Source organism: Chiloscyllium punctatum, chromosome 10 (assembly GCF_047496795.1).
Source record: "Chiloscyllium punctatum isolate Juve2018m chromosome 10, sChiPun1.3, whole genome shotgun sequence".
In the NCBI taxonomy this organism is placed as follows: domain Eukaryota; kingdom Metazoa; phylum Chordata; class Chondrichthyes; order Orectolobiformes; family Hemiscylliidae; genus Chiloscyllium; species Chiloscyllium punctatum.
Genome location: NC_092748.1, coordinates 10601501 through 10622401, shown reverse-complemented (window position 1 = coordinate 10622401; position 20901 = coordinate 10601501). Strand labels below are relative to the sequence as shown.

Genomic DNA, 20901 nt, shown 5'->3' with positions numbered 1-20901 from the left:
AGCATGGAGAACTTTAAACAGAGATTTGAACTCAGAATAAAGAAATGGCAAGCTAAAAGCTGAAAGGGTTAACAGCTCAAAGTTTCAGGCTAATCATAAATTCTGTTGTGCTATTGTTGATATCTGCTACACCATGGACTGACATCAGTATCAGCACTGCAATTAAATACAATACAGCCATCAGTTAACATTAGCATTAGCTGTATCATAATGAACCCTGACAGAAGAGCAGGGAAGGAGAGAAAAAGGTGGCAAAAAATACCCTTGGGATTTAAGGAGAAAGAGTCTTCTTGAAGATTTTGAATTCCAATTCAGTTTAGAAAAGGAAAAAAAACAAGTAAATTTTGAGTCACCTTAAGATGCATTTACAGTTGCTGATTTTAATGTGATTTTTTATTTTATATAATCTAAGTTACTCGTTTTAATATTCAATTTAAGTGCTCACCTTGCATAGTATGAAATTGAACATAAAGAAAATACAGACATTAATAATACAATTGCTTTATAATTTGGCTAAGCAAGAGTTGTTTTTCCTCCTAGAAAGAATGCATTCATTCTGTATGCTTAATTCCTGATACATGAATAATTCAAATTAGAAAAGCCAGATCTTCAAGTAAAAGATTGTTTAAATTCATAAGAGGACACAAAAACCTCAGGTTGAAAATAAAAGGCAAAAGAAACTTCACTTAAAAACATTCCTTTCCACAAACCCAAAGAAAAGAATTTTAAAAATGATCATTTTTTAAAAATCAAGTAAAAGAAACAGGATATGAGGACAGCTAATATTTTTTGCGAAGTAGTTCAAACAAGATTTACAACAAGGAACAGTGAATGGTACTCGTCAAATAGTCCTCGACCAGACAACATGGGATATTTAACTAACTTCAAGCACAGCAATCCATGCAATTCTCCTGATATGCTGATAACAAATCCTATGTGGATACAGAATGAATTATGACTAAATTTCTTTAAAACGAAGTAACTAATTTGTCCATTTAGCTATATGTAAGACAGAAAATCTAAAAAAAAGCAACAACTTACTTCAAGAGCATCACACAACAGGCATAAAATGTGTACAACACAAACTTAGCACTGCATAATTTTGCATTAATTTAAAATATTACTGTGACTTTTGACTGCATAAAACTAGATTTCTAAATATTAGTCGACAACCATTGAATATTGTCAAGGCTAAGGAGTTATAAGTGTCAAATCAAATTATGAGACATGGTCAGGAAAAGCAAATATCTCATTTGCTAATAATGAAATAAAACTAGGTCTTACTGATCTTAATAACTCCACAATTTGAGGCCAATTGTAATAACATCAAATCATTAAAAAGGTAGTCGCAAATGCTTGTAATGTCTTATTGGTTAAACAGAATAAAAGCATTGTGAAAAGTATACTGGTACAATGTTCTTCTGAAACAGTTAAAAATAAATCTTCAATTCCATACTCAAAAATTACACAAAGGAATCAAAAATATTCTGGTTATCCAATTAAACCTTTTAATCTGAAGTTTAGAATTATAAGCATTCCGATATAGTTCAACGTGATTTCTATTTCACAAAGTTGTGCCGAGAAAATCTCAAGGTAATTCAGGAAGGCTAAATGCCCGGCTCCAACCTCTTCAAATAATCAATTTTAATTTCCTCCCCCCGACAAAAAACTCCAAGCTAATTGGCATGTACTTTTATCTTCTCTGCTTCCATCCCTTTTTGAACAAAGCGATTATATTTGCTACCTTCCAGTCTAATGACTGAGTGAGCAGATCGGAAGCGAGGGAACCCAGAGATACAGATAAAAGGGGAGGCAAACAAAAAGGATTATTGATTGTATGCCAAAGAGAAGCTGGATAGGTGATAATGAGGACACTGAGTAGCTGAAAGTAGGTTGGCTGTACTGAAAGCATTTCATCACAGGAGCTGGGGTACATGATAAACATGTATTTTAGAGGGGGGGGGGGGTTAATGTAGAATTGTTAAACTCTATGTTGAGTTCTCAAGGCTGTAAGATGCCTCAGTCAAAGATGAGATTTTTTCTATTTTTTCCCTTGTTAGATATCTATTGCTCTCAATTTTTACATTTGAAGCTACCTTCCTCTCATGCTATAATTAATTTATCATCACCAATAAATATGGGAATGGCATGCCAGGTTTGTGCAGTCAGAGATAGCAGTAGAATAATTGAAATGGAATAGGTCAAAATCAGAGTGAAGAAATCAAAGGAAAAAAACTGTTGTGAAGGAATGGTAATCTACTATTTAACTTTGTGTTGCTTAGGTAACAGTTGGTCATGGCTATTGGAAAGCAGCTTTACAAATTTCCCTAGTTAATACCACAAAGTCATCATAAACCAAGGAAATCATACCATCACTAGCTTTAATTGCATTTGAACTTTACTTTTTCAATACTCTTACAGGTGTTCCTCAAACTAACTGAAATGATACTGTGTGGGTAATTAACCCAAAGCTACCTTCATTTTGGCTACTTATGAAGAAACCTCACAATCAAATACTAGACAATTATTTAAACTTCATTGCATACTGCAAAATAAGACCCCTCAAGTAAGCAAGTTAAACTTCACAACCCAACTTAGCAATTACTCAATTAATCGTGAAATTCAGCTATGATTTCATCCATCTCATCTAACGTTCGATGCTTGACCAAAATGGTTCTCTCAAATTCTGCTGCAAAAGAACCCTGAAGTTAAATTGTTACAGGATTTTCTATCTTGTTAAGTTTGTGGTGTAACATTATGTATGATACTTCTAAAATCACTAAGTCTGTAGCTTGCTTTCTTATTAGGAGTGAAAACCACCAGCTGTCATCTTAGCTTCTGTTCCTTGTTACATTTTTTGTTAGGTGCCAGTTTGAAAACAGCCTGTCTTACCATTAAACCCTTAAAGAATCATGGAGTCATAAACTGACACAACACGGAAACAGGCCTTTCAGTCCAACTCGTATGCGCCGAACAGCCATCCCAATCTGGCCGAGTCTCATTTGCCAGCATTAGGCCCAAGGCATTCTAAATCCTTCCTATTCATATACCTATCCCTTTCGGATGTTGTAATTGTACCAGCCTCTACCACTTTCTCTGGCAGTTAATTCCATACACGCACCACTATCTGCTTGAAAAAGTTGCCCCTTACGAGACACTTATTAAAACCTACCCCTCACACCCTCAACTTATGCCCTCTTTTTTGGAGTTTCCCCATCCTAAGAGAAAGACCTTGGCAACCCAAACTACCCATGCCCCTCATGAATTTGTAAAACTCTAAGTCACTCCCCAGCCTCTGACACACCAAGAATAGCAGCAATTTATTCAACCTATCACTATGACTCAAACCCTCCAGTACTGGCAACATTCTTGTCAATCTTTTCTGCCACCCTCTCAAGTTTAACAACATCCTTCATATTAGAAGGGTAACCAGAATTGACAGCAGTATTCTAAAAATGACCTCATCAATGCCCAGTAAAGCCGCAACATGACATCCCAACTCCGATACTCAATGCACTGACCAATGAAGTTAAGTATGCCAAACAATTTCTTCACCACTCTGTCTACCTGCGACTCAACTTTCAAGGAACTGTGCACCTGCACCCATGAGTCGCTTTGTTTGGTGACATTCCCCAGACCTTACCATTAAGTGTACACGTCCTGCCGTGGTTTGCCTTACCAAATTGCAACATCTCATATTTATCTCAATTTAATTCCCATCTGCCACTCAGCCGATCAGATCTGGTCCTGTTGTACTCTGAGATAATAATCTTCACTGTCCATCGCACCACCTATTTGGTGTCACCTGCAAAGTTACTAACTATGCCTTTTATATATCTGAATCATTTATAAAAATGATGAAAAGCAATGGACCCAGGCCCGACAATCATTTGCACCTGGGGCAGAAGTCAGCTAATTATCAAGCAGGAAACAGTTTGTTTATATTGCTTTGACGCCCTTTTCCAGGGATGATTGATTGCCTTCAATTCCTTGTCCCTGTATCTCAGGAAATAGCTTATTTCACAAAGTGTTGTTATGGTTTCTTCAGTCAATGAACAGTTATTCAAGTTCGGAAGGTCACATTGCCACAAACACCAACCTTGTTAACTACATTCAGAAATGCAGATGGGAGCAGGAAGTCAGAATGAAGCACAGACAGGTGAGTAGGCAAAACTACAGTAGATGGGGTTCAATATGGGCATGTGCAAAATCATCTACAACTCTCTCACCCAAAGGTCTATGGATGCTGGGACAATTTTAGCTTCCAAAATTTATCAAGACAACCATTAGAAAAAGTTATCAAGGGACATGGATTAAACCTTGGCTATCTACAGGCAGACATTATTGGTTGAAATGGTAGCTAAACTCCATTATTTATCAGGTAATTGGAATTCAAGTGCAAGTCAGCCCCAATCTAACTGAACGGCAGAGGAAAGCTGAAGGTATGACAGATTTGAGCATTTCTTTCACCATTAGGCCAGACTGTGCATTCACTGTAGCTCCATCAATATCACAATTTCCTGATAACCTGTTTGGATTGGTGCCCACGAGTCTTCATTGGTATACCTGTGCCAAAGTCCATAGGTTTTTAATACTCTGAAACAAGAATTAAAGAAAGTTAACAGAAAAAAGCCAAGTTGACCAGTCTTTGCAGAGGAAGGCAAAGTACTGTGTGCGCGAACAGTCAAGAATAAACCTACCTTGAACTGAGCCAGAACGTTATCCAGCAGTTCATTTGGGAATAACTCTCAGCTGTGCAGTGGTTAAGCTGGTTACACAATAACTGGTTAACCTTATTAAACTAATGATACCCGCAAGCCATAAACTCATTATGAAAAAAGATAAATATAATTGTAGTCTAGTGGTTAAAGCAATGCATCTCCCCACACACACTTAAATCCTGTTGATTGTGGCATTCGGGGGCTTTTGTGGTATAATGATAGCATCTCTATCTCTGAACGAGAGTATCTGGCCCAATTTAACCTTTCATGCAGATGTATCATACTACGTCTGAACAGGTTGATTAAAAATAATTTTAGAATTAGATTAATAAGAATGAGCTACAAGACAATAATTTACTTAATATCATCTGTAACCTTTTTGGAACGGCTCTCATTAGATTATGAAGTGGTAAAAAACGTCAACTCAAATTGTTTGATAGTTTCTGACGAATCCTGAGCAAGATGCTGACTGAAACATGCATTTAGCTACTTACTCATTTGAGCAGTTAGAATATCATGAGCAATCAGCAAACTCACAACTGTGCTAGGTTTGCTGAAATACTGGAGGTTTAAAAAAAAACAAGCCTAGTTCATTCCGATTATTTAATGATTTCTGCCAGAAATTCACTTGTGGATAGAATCAGCCTCAGCACAGAAGTAAAATAAGCTTCATTCAAAACCTAAATGATGGCAATTTTGATGAGCACTGAAAGAAAATGCTCATCCTTAAAATCCCAGCAAGGAAACAATGTTTTTTCAACAGAAAGGATAGAAAATGATCAAAGATGTGTCTCTCAAAAATGTTAAAAGTGAGCTTACAAAACTCAAAAAAATAATTTAATGCGTTTCAGAAACCTATTAAATAAATCTGTCAACCTTCTAAGCTGGAAGTGCTTATTATGTTCACTCTTAAATGCTCTCCCAAAGTAAACAAATTCCCATTAGCTTTCAAGAATTCCTTCGCTGTGTCTGTTTACTTTTAAAGAAAACAAAATGGCTACAGAAATAGTTATCACTTAATTACTAAATGCCTTCAGGCAAACAGACTAAAACCCACATGCCACTAGTTCAAATCCAAACTCTAAAATAAAAATAAAATTAGATAAGTCACATATCTTATAGTACAACACTGGCATAATGCTTTGAGTGCACAGTGCTCAGCAATGTTTGAAAATCATCCAAATTATTACATAAATGTGCAATGCACCTGGTCAAGAATTGAAATCTGTAGCATTACAAACAGATATAGACTGAAGGAAGTGTATTTACAAAGACCCTGTAAAATAATTGAATTTGTGGTTTGTCTGTCATACAGATATGGCAACATTCCAGCTCTCAAGATCGGAAATCATTGACAAAATGTTCTGAACACTTGCTGTGATGTTAAATTCGAACAACAAGGTCTTTGATAATGTGAAAGGTAAAGCAAGCAGCCATCAGGTCACCCTGCCCAAGGGATTGTTCAAGAGACACAATCCCCAACTTTTATATCACATTTTCTAGCTACAGAATTGCATAAAAGAATTCAATGTCCAGTCCCACATCTGAATAATTAACTACAGGAAATGCTGAAACTCCTTTATAAGTGTACACTTAAATTTATATTACCTCACCTAATTCCAAACAAATGCATCAACTCTCATTTCTCTTCAGTGAACTTGATCTGTCATTTGTCTGCATATTTTGAGTCACCACAATTTACTATACAACTTTTGAATTATCAGCAAACTTTGAAGTGCCGTGCTTTATAACCAAATCATCACAACACACCAAGAAAAGCAATGGTTCTAAAACTGATTCTTAAGGAACTCCAATCTATATTTTCTTTTAGTGCAAAAAGCCATTCACTCGATCCTGCTGTTTCCTCTCATTCAGCCAATTTCATAATTGTGCTGTCAATGCCCCTTTATTTTTCTCCTCCCGACAGGGTTCAATTTGGCTGGCAAGACAATTATACAGCGTTTTTCAAAATCATTTTGCATGCTCAGACACACATCCCTCAAATCAGAACTTCTCTTGAATCCTCCACTGTTGCTCAATTATTAGATTGTTTATTTGATATTTAGTAATGGACAAGCAGAAATTCCCTTACATTAAAATTACAAAGACTGAAGTCATTGTACTTGGTTCAATCACCAAACTCCATTCCATAACTACTGATGCCATTCTTCTCCCTCACAACTGGTTGAGGCCAAAGCAGCCCTTTTGCAATCTTGGTGCCATAGATAATCTTGCAATGAGCTTCTGACCGCATCACGAGGATCGACTATTCTAACTTTTTTAACATGACACAAGATCACTCATCTCAGCTTATCCAATGCTCAAATCCTTAGTGATGCCTTAGATATCTCTAGACGTGACAATTACAAAGTTTTCTTGACTGGTCTCCCACATTCAAAACATGTATATGCAAGGTCTCATTAAACCGTGCTGCTCATATCTTAACTCTCAGTAATCCACATTCACTAATCACTCATATGCTCACTTACTGACTTTGACTGCAGGTTGAGAATCATCTTAATCTCTCAAAGGTCTCATCTTTCCCCACATTTGTAACTCATCCACCTCCAAAGCCCACTAAAACATCTGTATTTATCTAATTCTGGTCTATGAAGTATCCCAGATTCATCATTTGCGTTCTGTCTCCAGTTGTCTTAAGTTCTACAACTAGTTTTTTTTAAAAAAGATCTGTGCCTGGATTTTCTCCTTTAAGGCACTAACTAAAATCCACCTCTGATGTATTATTTATTTACGTGGTTCAATGTACTATATTGCTTTATAATTATAAAATCCCTACAGTGTGGAAACAGACCATTTGGCACAACAAATCCACACCAACCCTCTGAAGAGTAACCCATCCTGACCCATGCCCCAACCTTGTTACTCTGCATTCACTCTGGCTTATGCACCTAACCTACCCATCCCTGAACACAATGGGCAATTCAGCATGGCCAATTCATCTAACTTGCACATCTTTGGACTGCGGGAGGAAACCACAGTACCTGGAGGAAACGCAAGCATACATGGGGAGAATGTGCAAACCCCACAGACAGCCGCCCAAGGCTGGAATCAAACCCAGGTCCCATGGTGCCAACCACTGAGCCACCATGCTGCCCAATACTGTTCGAATGATGAACCTTAACATGTTTATTGTGCAAAAGCTGTTAAATAAAATGGTTATTATCAACTCTGTCATCTCAACAAAAACGCTGAACAGAACTGATTAACCCCTAATTTTCTCAACAAGTCCAAAGTTGTTGAGGCACCACCCCCTCCCTTCCCCATTTAAGGAGGATTTGAGAATTATGGCCATTGGCTCACAGTTTTCAGTTTTCAACATCCTCCGATGCATTCCAACTTGTTCTGGTATCTTACTAACTGAAACATTCTTCACAGTCTGACTCAGGTCCAGCAAATTGTGAAAAACAAAATCTTAACTCAACAGTTTTTGCAATTCTGAAATTTCTGCAAATGTGCAACTCTCCCTTTCTCACAGGTTAATGGCCTGCAAACCACAACCAGTAACGTAATGACACCTCTATTCTTTCTCAACTCTAACAGAACATATTCTTGAGCTTGAGTTCCTTCAGCTCATGACACCTACTGCACAGTGTACCATCATCCTTCAATTTATTTTAATCTTTTGATTTAGTAAATAATTAAACTTAATTCTAACTAAACACTCACCAATCAGCTGTTTTCTTTAGTAATTATGTCACTATTTTAAAGATTGATTAACTTAACTATTTTTACTTTTAAGTAAATCCTTTTGCATCTCACCAAAAGCACTGCCACAGTTCTGTAATGACAACTTTGGCTAATTTAACCTATTTTACTGCAGTTTCGCATATTTACGTGACCAACACAACCATGCAAATTGTTAATTATTTATCCTCTCATTAAACATGGTCATGTCGTTCTTGGCACTCCACAAAATGTTTACTACAAGCAATGCCCTCCTCAAAGTCCCTTAGTTTCTAAATGGGTCATAAACCATTCCAGGTCAAGATTTTTTTTTCACAAATTTCAAGAAAAAAGACCAGTTAAGACTAGGCACTGCACATGGCTAGATTTTTTAAAAACTACTACGCAATCACCAACTCATTTAAACATTCCTGTTTTTCACATTGCCTGGCTGCATTGATATCTGGACAGTCTGTTCACCACACTCTCGTCAAAGTAATTAAATCTAAACTATCCATGCAGAGAGTCCACTCTAAGGGTTAGCAAGATTCTAACGCTGGTAGCAAATATATTGCTGTAAAATGGATTCATTTCCTGGAATTTTTCTTTTAAAAAAAATGAAACAAATTGACAGTCCCAGAATCAAACTACTTTTCTTCATGCAATTAATTTCTAAAGACATGAAATTTCAAATACCTTCTATAGGTCCAAAATAATCCTCATCCACTAACTTTACAATGTTTCCCATTTGAGCTTAATTATTGTACGAGGCACAGCAACCAGATCATGATGTATGACTAATTGCCTAGTCTTCAGGGTACCTGCATTTTCCATACTTAAGGATATTAAACTGACTGACCTATATTTCTCAAACAATTTGCTCCTTTTGGTGAAAAAAAAATTTACCAGAATAAAATGCAGCACCTGCTAGCCCCATATGTCTGTCTGTGTTATAGAAACACCTTCTAAGCTTGAAGCAAATGTAGCCATTTCTTCTCTCATTTCTTCGCGAATTACCCATTTGGTACTGAAATAGACATTTACAACATGGAAATTCATTTTACAGTAGATTCTTAACCAAATCCACACATTTCAGATCATATTTTGTCATCTCCCTAAAACGTATCCACCACTGGTATTTTATTCTTTGCAAAGCCAGAAGTTCTTATAACACGGATGCTTTAAAATTTTGATATGTAGATTAAGAACGAAAGAACTGAGACACTGAGTGAAAACCTGCGCATTAACACCTTTCAAGATTATTACTTTCATCATTTCATTTTAGAACTTGCTCCCTTTCTTTAAATTCATCCTTTGACTGTTTTTCAGGATGTAATGCGTAATTCCTCAATTAAGAAAGCAAGCATACAAAACACTGACAGCAGCTAAAATAGTTGGCTTTTGAAGATACACAATCACTGTGGGTGATCTAAGCTTTGATGTTCCTTGACACCAATAATCACTTCAGGCTGAAAAATCTCCAAGTTTTCTTTAAAATCACAATGAATTGATACAAATATAACACCAAGCCTGGTAAGAAACCTCCTAAAGTATTTAAATGATCTATGAAATTATGATGGTCAAACATCGTAAGGAACCGGCTAAGTATAGGTCCAGGATAGGTGAGTGAAGCTTTCAGATCGACCAACAAAGATCACTGGGATACAGTGCCTTAAAACAGTACAGAGAGCAGTTTCAAAATAAAGTAAGGTGAGTTGTAAACCTTGCATGTAACATTTGGTCCTGAGCTCTCATTCTGTGTATTTATATTTATCCTTTCCTTAATGTTTGAGAATTGGGGAATTTTAAGATTAATTATTTCTGACTGATGATATCTGACTGAATATTCAAGCTCCAAAAGGCTAAGTACAACAATTAAGACCTCAAAAGATACACCGGAAGGCTGCAGGTCTCGAATTAATAAATCATCTGACTGCATTCAAGGCTCCTTACCTGCATTGCCAAACTAAGGTTACTCACGTAGACAACACCATTTATTGAAAAGAGGTCATCTCCTAGGATGCTTTCAATGGAAGTACTGTACACGGTTAAAAATCCCAAGAAGACTGCCATTCTGTGCTTACAGGGAACAACCTGGAATGTTTCAAAATGACTTAACAGATACAACCTTAAATTCTACTTTCTTATCATGCCTCCACATTCATCCCCAAATGAATTAGCTGAGGTTAATTCTGCCAGGTGTTTTAAGTTCCTGCGTTCTGGTCACCTTGTGATTTAAGCCTTTAAGTCCTCTTTCACAAATATTTAGATGGTCAAATGTTTATCTCTGAATTATCTCAACCAAAGGTGAACATAAATTTGAATATCATAATATAGTTTAAATACAACATTATGAAAAATTATTCAGAGGCTGTAACAGAAAATTGGAAGTTAAACTAAACATAAAAAATGTAATTATATACAGGTATGTTTAATATGATTCAGAATTTGCTCCACTATTACAATAAACCTGTCTAAGCAAGCAACTAATAGCAGTTAAAACATCACTGCCAAAAATGTTTATACCACTAAGTATAATTAACACGAATAGCAGAGGACATTCTATGCAAAATGCAACTGAAGTTCCAAGCCAAAAACCTTAATTAACCTCTGGAAAAAATAACCACCTTTCAGCATCCCAGTCCTAAAGCAGCATGCAATGTGCAAAATGAACCAAAATCTTTAGCTATCACAAGTCTGATCAACCAGTAGCTCTCACTATTTCTAGCACAGAGTTAAAAATATATTAAACTCTACCTTTCTTTTCTGACCGCTTCCTTCGACGCCTTTTGAACTTGCGCCTGACCAAATGAATAAAGGTGCCCATATTGACTGTCGCAGCCAGCAGTGAAGCCATACAGCACTGAGCTGGCTGTGCAGCTTGAACAGGTCAGTGGCGCGCTAAATCTCTCGTCTGACTTAACAAAGTATATTAATACAGCAATTCATTTAGGCTATCACGCGCCTGCCGAGGTGACAGTTAACCCTGTGCTAGCTCTTTCACAGTATCAGTTCCTTCATACTGTGAGAGACAGAGCAACTGCACTCTCAGTCTACCCAAAACCAGCTCAGCTACAAATAAAAGGGAGATTCACCTTCAAACACATTTCTCCATATATTGAGACCTCTTAACAAAAAGCAGTTTCATTTGGAACAGCACTTTTTATTTCAAAAGCTTCTCCACCTTTCCCATGCATAATAATACTTATATACACAAATCATTACTTCCTGAATGTTTTACATCAAAAACTGCCTGCAGAAGGATGAATTAAATCACGAGTACTAGCCAGTGTGTATTAGTATAAAATTTTTGCACACAGACATACACACCGTCTGTTCATAGAGACCAGTTTGAATCTGACTTCTCAGGGTTACATCAGAGGTAATATTAGTGAGAGCTAATCACAGTAACATTTTTGTTATATATTGTAGGTTTAGCCATTCACCTTCCAGAAAGAGTTAGGACAAATATCTTCAGCATTAATTTAGGATGATTTAAGCCACCTGCAAGAATGCAGCAATACTGGGATTGTTATTGAACCGGGGAGGGGGGACAGTAAATTTTCCAACACACACCACAAATCAGGATCACCTTATGGTTTTGTTTAAATGTGTTCAAAAAAGTCACACAGATCACCACTTCAAAACAAATTGCAATTCCAAACATTCTGCATGATTTTAACTGTTGTCAAGCTACAGCCCAAATCTTATGATTACAAGTCGAATCCTCTAACTCAACTAAAGTCACTGGAGTGACTTGAGACAATGACCAACGTTGATCATGTACATACTATATAGTTCCACGAATCCAACAACAATGGTATAGCTGGCCAACAGCACAACTACTTGGCCTGGGTGCACTGTATTGATATTTGTGACATGAATTTACTTGGAGCTTTCAAAACTAACATAAAATCAACAACTCCAGGTATGCAGATCAACTGGAATGTCAGAGCAACAGCAATGTTTACCTCCTGCCCCCATTGACTGTGCTTATCCATTCTTACACAACTGCCAGTGTGCATCTCTCTCCCAGCTCTCAAATATCTCCAGGGTGCTCATCTACTCACAAACCCTGTTGACTTCTCAGCTCTTCCTGCACCCAACCTCCCAATTCTCCTTCCAGAATCCCTGCTCATCTCTAACCAAAACTGAAGAATCACTACAGTCAAAGAGTGAAGGGCTTTTCATATTTTTCTTGAAACAGATGAGATGAAACATCATCAGGGATGGCAGAGGGCAGTGGAGTGAACGCCATCAAGGATTAAAGAGTGAAAGTGAACACTGTTACGGGGTGACAGAAGGGGAATTAACACACTTAGGGGTAAGGTGGGAGAACTAAACATTGTCAAGGGGTGCTGGTTGTTCGCACTGTCAGTGGGGTCAAGCGATGCAATTTTAGAAATTAACACCTTTATTTAAAAATAAATGGAGGTCAACAAATTCAACAGATAGGTTTAAGGTGCAAGCTTCAGTTCATGATAAATACAGATGGAATGGATGCACTGGAATTATATCTGAGAACTTGTTTCACCACAGTGTTCATCCCTTCTTCCCACCCGGATCTGGCATCAGAGATGCAATGGTTCTGGCAATAAATTGACAATGGTGCCACATGTACCCTCACCTACAATGAATGGAAAACCTGGGAATCTTTGAGCACAGAAATGAGACAAAAGTAACTTCCAAACAATGTTCAGTATCCATGTTTTGCCTTGATCTAAACTACTAGCGTTATTGAGTTGGATGAATTTTCTTCATTTTAAAGCTCATTTTAATTGCATCTCTTGATTTTTGTCCTTCCCTACTGATCCTTATCACTTGCACTCTATTGGTCCCATACTTCAATGATACTTTATTCTCATTGCATGCAATTTTCAGTTTCTGAGCAGCTCAGCAGAAGACTAAGGTCCAGACTTAAACATGGGTTAAGCCCTCGTAGCTCAAAGTGGTGCGGTCCGTATTTTAACTTTGACAAAAGCAATTAAATGAAACTGAAAGATCTGTCCTTTAGTATCTAATGACCATCTCAACTACATTCAGTGCCGACAATTGATTCTTTCCTTGGCCTTAAATATGCTTATTGTTGTGGCAGCAACCGCAAGGAAAAACAGGACAGCTGTCTCAGTCCTGCAAGGATCCAAAAGTTTACCCACACCAAGGGGATACAGGGACAACCGCCAGTGACAAGACGATGGGTGAACGGACATTGGATCTCTTGGTAATTCAATAAATCTTAAATAGATTTTAAAATTGCCAGCATTAATGTGCGCAATGTTAAATCCACTACACGATGTGTTTCCACTTCAGTCTAACTGGCTAATATCAAAACAGACCTCTTGTTTTCTGCAGGAGAGTAAGATCGCCCATCTCAGCAGCTACAGGAAATGGTTGACCTAGTGAGCCCAGAGGCCTTCAATTTGGTTATGGTGCAACGATTGCCATTCCTCTGGCCTGAGTATTTTGCTGTAGGAGGCAACTTCACCATCTCTGATGTAATGGAGATGATAGGTGGGCACCTCCTCGAAGGAGATGTTATGTACAGAAACGATCCCCTGAGACTAATGAATGTGGTCAAGAGTGGGCAACTGGCTGTCCTTTAGCAGCTCGCCGGAGACTTGAATTGCATCATCGATATGGGTGGACGAGCCGGAGGGACTGACAGCAAACTGGATGTCATTTCCAGATTCCTGATGGAAATGGTTCAGAGTCACTGAGCTGCACAATGTCTTCAACCTCCTTGTACTCAGATTGGATTGCTCTACACCAACATTGTTAGGGAAGTCTCAGTTGATGGGTGGGAATCGGAAAGCTTCCCAATCAGATCCAGAGGTTAGGCAGGGTTGCCCATTCTTGCCTGCCTTGTTTGTGTGCTGTATACACCCTTTAGTTGAGTCTATCAGGAAGGCTGTGAGCCTGCCTGATAGAGGGATGACTATTCCAGGCAGTGGAATCCTGCAGGTCAATGCTTCCCTGGACAGGGATGATGTCACAGTGTTCTGCTCAGATCCACCATCAGTGTGCAGATTCATGAGCATCAGTGAATGGTTCAAACTGACTTCAGGTGCCGAGGTAAATTGATGCAAGAGCAAGGCCGGGTTCTTTGAGAACTGGGCTGAGCGATCCTTTGCTCATCAGGTCAGATTATCTGAAGATGCTTGGAATGTGTACTAAAACTTAGGACAGCATATCACCAAGGTAAGGCAGAAACTGAGCAGATGGGAACACCTCGCCCTCTCCATTGCAGGTAGAAACCTGGTCATCAGGTGTAAGATACTCTCACTGCTGTTGTATGTGGCATTGGTCTGGTCTACTCTCCAAGCCTGTGCCACTGCAGTCACCCAAGTCACTTGGAGATCAAAGATGGACCATGTCTCAACAAACACCATGAATAAAGCCATATAAAACTGTTTCCAATGCCATCCCCAACTTGATGGCCACCTTATTGTGTGGCTGCATCAAGTTGTGCATCGACCCTTGATATGCAAACACTAAGTATTATCATATACTAAAATTCTACCTGTTCCTAGCGTTGCGCACTAATAGCAAGGAAAGATATGGAATTAGCTCTTTCGAGTTATGCTCAAAAACTAGTTGCTCTTTTCCAAGAACAGGAAAATCTCAATAATTTCTGCCCTTATATGTGAATTTTGCAAATCACTTCAAGGAAAAGCACCTTGAATGTCTTTAGAATTTCTTGTGGATACCCTTCAAAAGATCATCCATCTTTGAATCTAGAAAATAGAAAATTGCAGTGCAGAAAGAGGGTAAAAACTATGTACATACAAGGAAATTCCCTGGAACATGGTTTTACCAAAGGAACTGCAGACAGGGCTGAAGATACATGTCTGCTTACAGAATTATTTGAAGTACAGAATATCTGGATAAGGAACATTCTAAGGAACAGATGCTCAAAACACTCTGAACAACATCGGGAAATCTTGCCAGATAGCCAACAGTGATGATCACATTCACATCCATTTTGAAATTCCGAAAGCAATTTAAGTTTAATAATGTAAATTCAAGAGGTGTTGACAGAACTCAAAAACTCAACATTTCAAAAAAGGTAGGAAATTTAACTCAAGATGCACAATATTCTGGTGGTTAATCGGCTGTATTTTATCAATGTCACATTGATAAACCAGGAACAATGGTGGCCAAAGCACAAGTTCATGTATTCAGAACGGACAGGTTTGACTGTCAAGAATCATTGATCAAATTATGATAATTTGCTCCATGATTTATAAAAATCCTTACAGAAAGTATTCAAATCTTTGCGCTCGATCCAGCAACACCTAATCATTGCGAATCTGTTTTACAACTTACCTCACTCCAAAACCCTGAACATCCTTGCCTAGCAAAAACAAAATCCACCAAATATGCCCCTGGGAAACATTACAGACCTGAAATGTTAACTCTGTTTCTCCCTGAATACATATTGCCAAATCTGCTTAATATTTCAATTATTTTCCATTCCTGTTTCTGATTTCCAGCATCCACAGCATTTTGCTTCTGGAAAAATGTCATTCTTGAAATTCTGGATTGATCCCCAGTCTCTGCAGCTTTTTTCATACTTCCACTTTCACTGAGTGAAGGACGACATTCTGACATCACCCCAAAACAGCACACTATGAACAATGTGCTTCTTTCTTTGTGAGTAGAATGTTTCTGATTTCTTCAAAATTAGACTATGTAAAACAGAGAGAGAGAGAGAGAGAGAGAGAGAGAAAAGAGAGAAGAGAGAAGAGAGGGAGAGAGAGAGAGAGAGGGAGAGTTAACTTCCATGACAACATCTCCCGCTCACAACCCTGAGAATTACATGATTTGGAGATGCCGGTGTTGGAATGGGGTGTACAAAAGTTAAAAATCACAACACCAGGTTATAGTCCAACAGGTTTAATTGCAATTAAACCTGTTGGACTATAACCTGGTGTTGTGTGATTTTTAACTGAGAATTACAAATTACATCAATAACACAGACTGCAGTAGACGTGAAGAAAACTAAACCTAACCATGACCCCAGCTGCAGGGACTGTCACAGTGTCTGCTGATAACAGTTATTAGAACTCACCAAAGTAAAATACTGCATGTCTTAAGGAAAGTCTCTCTTTTAAAGCAAACCATTCATACAGGGTCAAATAATATCAAACACAGCTGACATAACAAATATTCTAATGCTGTTTTATTCAAACGCATTTGCAATGAAAAGCTTGACAGTACAAGTGAACAGCACTCTTTAATTGCTTAACTTTGTATGTCACCAACTATGGAATCTGAAAACAGTGCAGTAGTTGATTCGTTGCACAACAATTTATTCTGAGAATAATGTTCTTGAGAATCACACCCAGAATCAGTGATTAAAGTAGATTGCTCATCCTTGCTCCTGAATGTACAGCAGTGAAATACTTTAGATTTGCCTCAAACTAACAGACTTGTATTTCAGTGAACAGTCCTGAAAGTGAAATGTACCGTATATGAAATCTGCTAACAAGTGGTGTCTACATCTCAGGTTTTCAGGAGTTAAAAGTGTTTATGTACCAATTGAGTGCATATGCGTTTGTGTTCAAAAGCTATTGTCACATTACACCATGCCAATTTCACCTGAAAGTCAAGGTCCACTAATGATGGATTTTATTATAAGCTATCTTTCATCCAATCCAATGACACAGTTCTTGCATCACTAAGGAATGGCACATTATGATCAATTTTTTTTTCAGAATGGTATGCAATTCTTAAATGCCCATGCTCTTCAAGTTTTAGTGTCACTTTGTCCTAAATGTTGCATTACAAACAATGAATCCAGCATCACGCTCAGCTATTGGGGGGGGGGGGGAAAGAGGGGAGAAAAGAGAGAGAGAGAGGGAGAGAAGAGAACTGGAATAACAACCTTCTGAGCATGTACGTACAGAAATTCAAAGTTCCTATCTGAATGACACTCTTGCACAAACAACTGTACCTTGCTAATAGCATGGAGTTCTGATACTCACCCCATTTGTTATCCATAAAACAAGGCACGACAAAGTTAAGCTGATGCATTTGTTCAGGTGTATGTGAACTTCGAATGGCACCATTAGCAATAATTACTCACGGTCCAATAACCAACCTGGGTCTGAAAAGTTACTTTGCTTTTTACAATTAGGCAGTCTCAATCCTTTCGAATTTATTCAGTTCTGACGATTTTTAAAAATATAATAATTTTTTTTATATTTTCTGCCTTTAACTCTCTTACTCCTGTATTTATTTAGCAATGTTTCACTTCCTCTAGGTCCATTTCTGACTCACCCTTTCACTTTCTCAACATCTGTTTCCATTTCTGGAGATGGGCTGGTCAGCAATATCCACTACAAACCCACAAACTCCCAACTTGACGACACATCCCCACACTCTGCTCGATTCTCCCACTTCCTCTGTCTCCATCACATCTGTTCTGAGAATGACAAAATCCATAAGATGGTCTTTGAAATGTCCACCTTCTTTGTCAACTGAGGATTTCCCACCACCGTGGCTGTCAGGCCCCTCAGCTGGCTCTGACCCATCCCCTGCATTTTGGCCCTCAGCCCCCCTCTCTTCCTTCACCTAACATCCCATCAGCATCCACATCCAGAGGATTATAAGCCAACATTTCTGCCACCTCCACTGAGGCTCCATCAACAAAATAATATTCCCCTCCCCTGCCATGATAGCCTTCCAGAGGGACCATTCCCTCTCGGACACCCTGGTTCACTTCTCCTTCACTCCTAACATGTCGCCACAGCCCCATGGAACATCCCCCCTTCAACTGCAGGAGGTACAACACCTGCCCATTTACTTCCTCCCTCCTCAGTATCCAAAAGCCCAAATACCCCCTCCAAATGAAACAGCACTTCACTCAATGAAAATGGGAAGACTTCAAAAATGAGATAACGAGAGTCCAGAGACTGGTAGGTGTAAGGGTGAAAGGCAAGAGTGGTAGGTGTAGGGAAATGCTGGAGGACTAGAGAAATTGAGGTTTCGGTCAAGAAAAGCAAAGCAGCATATGTCAAGTATAGACAGCAGAGATTGAGTGAATCCGGAGAAGAGTACAAAGGCAGTAGGAGGATACATAAAAGGGAAATCAGGAGGGCAAAAAGACGACATGAAATAACTTTGACAACAGGGTTAAGGAGAATCCAAAAGGAGTCTATAAATATATTAAGGACAAAAAGGTAACTAGTGAGAGATTAGGGCCGCTCAAAGATCAATAAGGCAGCCTATGTGGAACCGCAGCAGATGGCGGAGATACTAAATGACCTATGCACTACCACCCACTTCACCTTCAGCAATGAAACCTACAAACAAACCAACAGAACACCCATGGGATCTCTGATATCAGGGTTCTTAGCAGAGGCAGTAATGCAGAGACTCAAACAAACAGCTCTGCCAAACATCCAACCCAAACTTTGGATCCGCTACGTGGATGACACCTTTGTCATCACTGAACAAAACAAATTAGAGGAAGCCTTCAAGACCATCAATAATACCCTTACTGGCATAAAATTCAAGAGAGGAGGAAAACAAACTGCCATTCCTAGATACCCTAGTAAAACGAACAGCCAATGGAGAACCTCAAACTAGTATCTACAGGAAAACAACATATACTGACCAAATACTAAACTACAGTTGTAATCATCCCAACACCCACAAACGAAGCTGCATTAGAACATTTTATTTCAACAAGCCGCCACACACTGCAGCACAAAGGAACTATGCAGAGCAGAGGAAAATCACTTCCAGTGTATTCAAAAAGAACGGGTACCGAATGAACATAATCCGCTGATTTATCAGCAACAAACCCGAACAAGCAGACAAAACACATCCAGAAACCTTAGCCACTCTGCCCAGCATTAAAGACATCTCAGAAATGACTGCCAGACTACTCAGACCTCTTACCATCATGGTAGCCCGCAAACCCACAAACACACTAAAACAGCAGCTAATGAACTTGAAACACCCCATATACAGGCAACAAGCAAAACTAATATCATGTACAAAATACTTTGCAAGATGCTATATTGGATTTCGTACTGGGTAATGAACTGGATATATTTTCCCCCCCCTCCCCTATCTGTGTTGCGAAAAGACCACTCCCTCCGTGACTCCCTTGTCAGGTCCACACCCTCCACCAATCCAACCTCCACTCCCAGCACCTTCCCCTGCAACCGCAAGAAATGCAAAACTTGCACCCACACCTCCCCCCTTACTTCCTTCCAAGGCCCCAAGGGATCATTCCATATCCGCCACAGATTCACTTGCACCTCCACACACAACATTTACTGCATCCGCTGCACCCGATGTGGCCTCCTCTATATTGGGGAGACAGGCTGCCGACTTGCGGAACATTTCAGAGAACACCTCTGGGACACCCGGACCAACCAACCCAACCACCCTGTGGCTCAACACTTCAACTCCCCCCTCCCGCTCCACAAAGGACATGCAGGTCCTTGGACTCCTCCAACGCCAGACCATAGCAACATGACGGCTGGAGGAAGAGTGCCTCACCTTCCACCTAGGAACCCTCCAACCACAAGGGATGAACTCAGACTTCTTCAGTTTCCTCATTTCCCCTCCCCCCACCTTGTCTCAGTCCCAACCCTCGAATTCAGCACCACATTCCTAACCTGCAATCTTCTTCCTGACCTCTCCGCCCCCAACCCCCACTCCGGCCTATCACCCTCACCTTAATCTCCTTCCACCTATTGCATTTCCAACGCCCTTGCCCCAAGTCCCTCCTCCCTACCTTTTATCTTAGCCTGCTTGGCACACTCTCCTCATTCCTGAAGGGCTCGTGCCCAAAACGTCGATTCTCCTGCTCCTTGGATGTTGCCTGACCTGCTATGCTTTTCCAGCAACACATTTTCAGCAAATGAACCCAGCCAGGTATTAAATTTGGAGGTAGGTGAGCACTTTGGCAATAGTGACCATAATTCGATTATGTTTACAACAGCAATAAGTATAAACCACAGGGGAAGAGGTATAACTGGGGGGAAGGTAGTTATGATGCAATTAGACAAGATTAAGGATGCATAGGATGGGGAAGGAAGCTGCAGAGGATGGACATTCTTGAAATGCGGAACTTATTCAAGAAACAGCTACTGCAGGTCCTCTAAGTATATACCTATCAGGCAGGGAGGTAGTTGTCAAGAGAGGGGACCATGGTTTTCTACCGAATTTGAAGCTCTTGTCAAAATGAAGAGGAAGGCTTACTGAGGATGAGGCATGAAGGCTCAGTTAGGGGGCTTGACAGCTATAAGTTAGCCAGAAAAGATCTAAAGAGAAGGCTAAGAGGAGCAAGGAGGGGACATGAGAAGTTGTTGGTGGATAGGATCAAGGAAAACCCCAAGGCCTTCTGTAGGTATATCAGGAATAAAATAATGATGAGAGTAAGAATAGGGCCAAAGATAGTAGTGGAAAGTTGTGTGTGGAATCTGAGGACATAGCGGAAGCGCTAAATGAATATTTTGTGTCAGTATTCATGTTG

The 20901-nt window shown here is 39.3% G+C and overlaps 1 protein-coding gene across 6 annotated transcripts in view; it reads right to left on the bottom strand.

The window, feature by feature from the left end:
- The window catches only part of LOC140481885 (double-stranded RNA-specific editase 1-like), a 317299-nt gene that overhangs the window by 190424 nt on the left and 105974 nt on the right, over positions 1-20901 (bottom strand). Inside the window, exon 1 of one of the 6 annotated variants that reach the window (XM_072578508.1) lies at positions 11163-11297. The exons of the other annotated variants lie outside the window; for them this stretch is intronic. Within the exon in view, the coding sequence (XP_072434609.1) occupies positions 11163-11262 (100 nt within the window). The 5' untranslated portion in view covers positions 11263-11297. Of the gene's footprint in view, positions 1-11162; positions 11298-20901 lie in introns of those variants that run through there. 6 annotated transcript variants of the gene reach the window in all.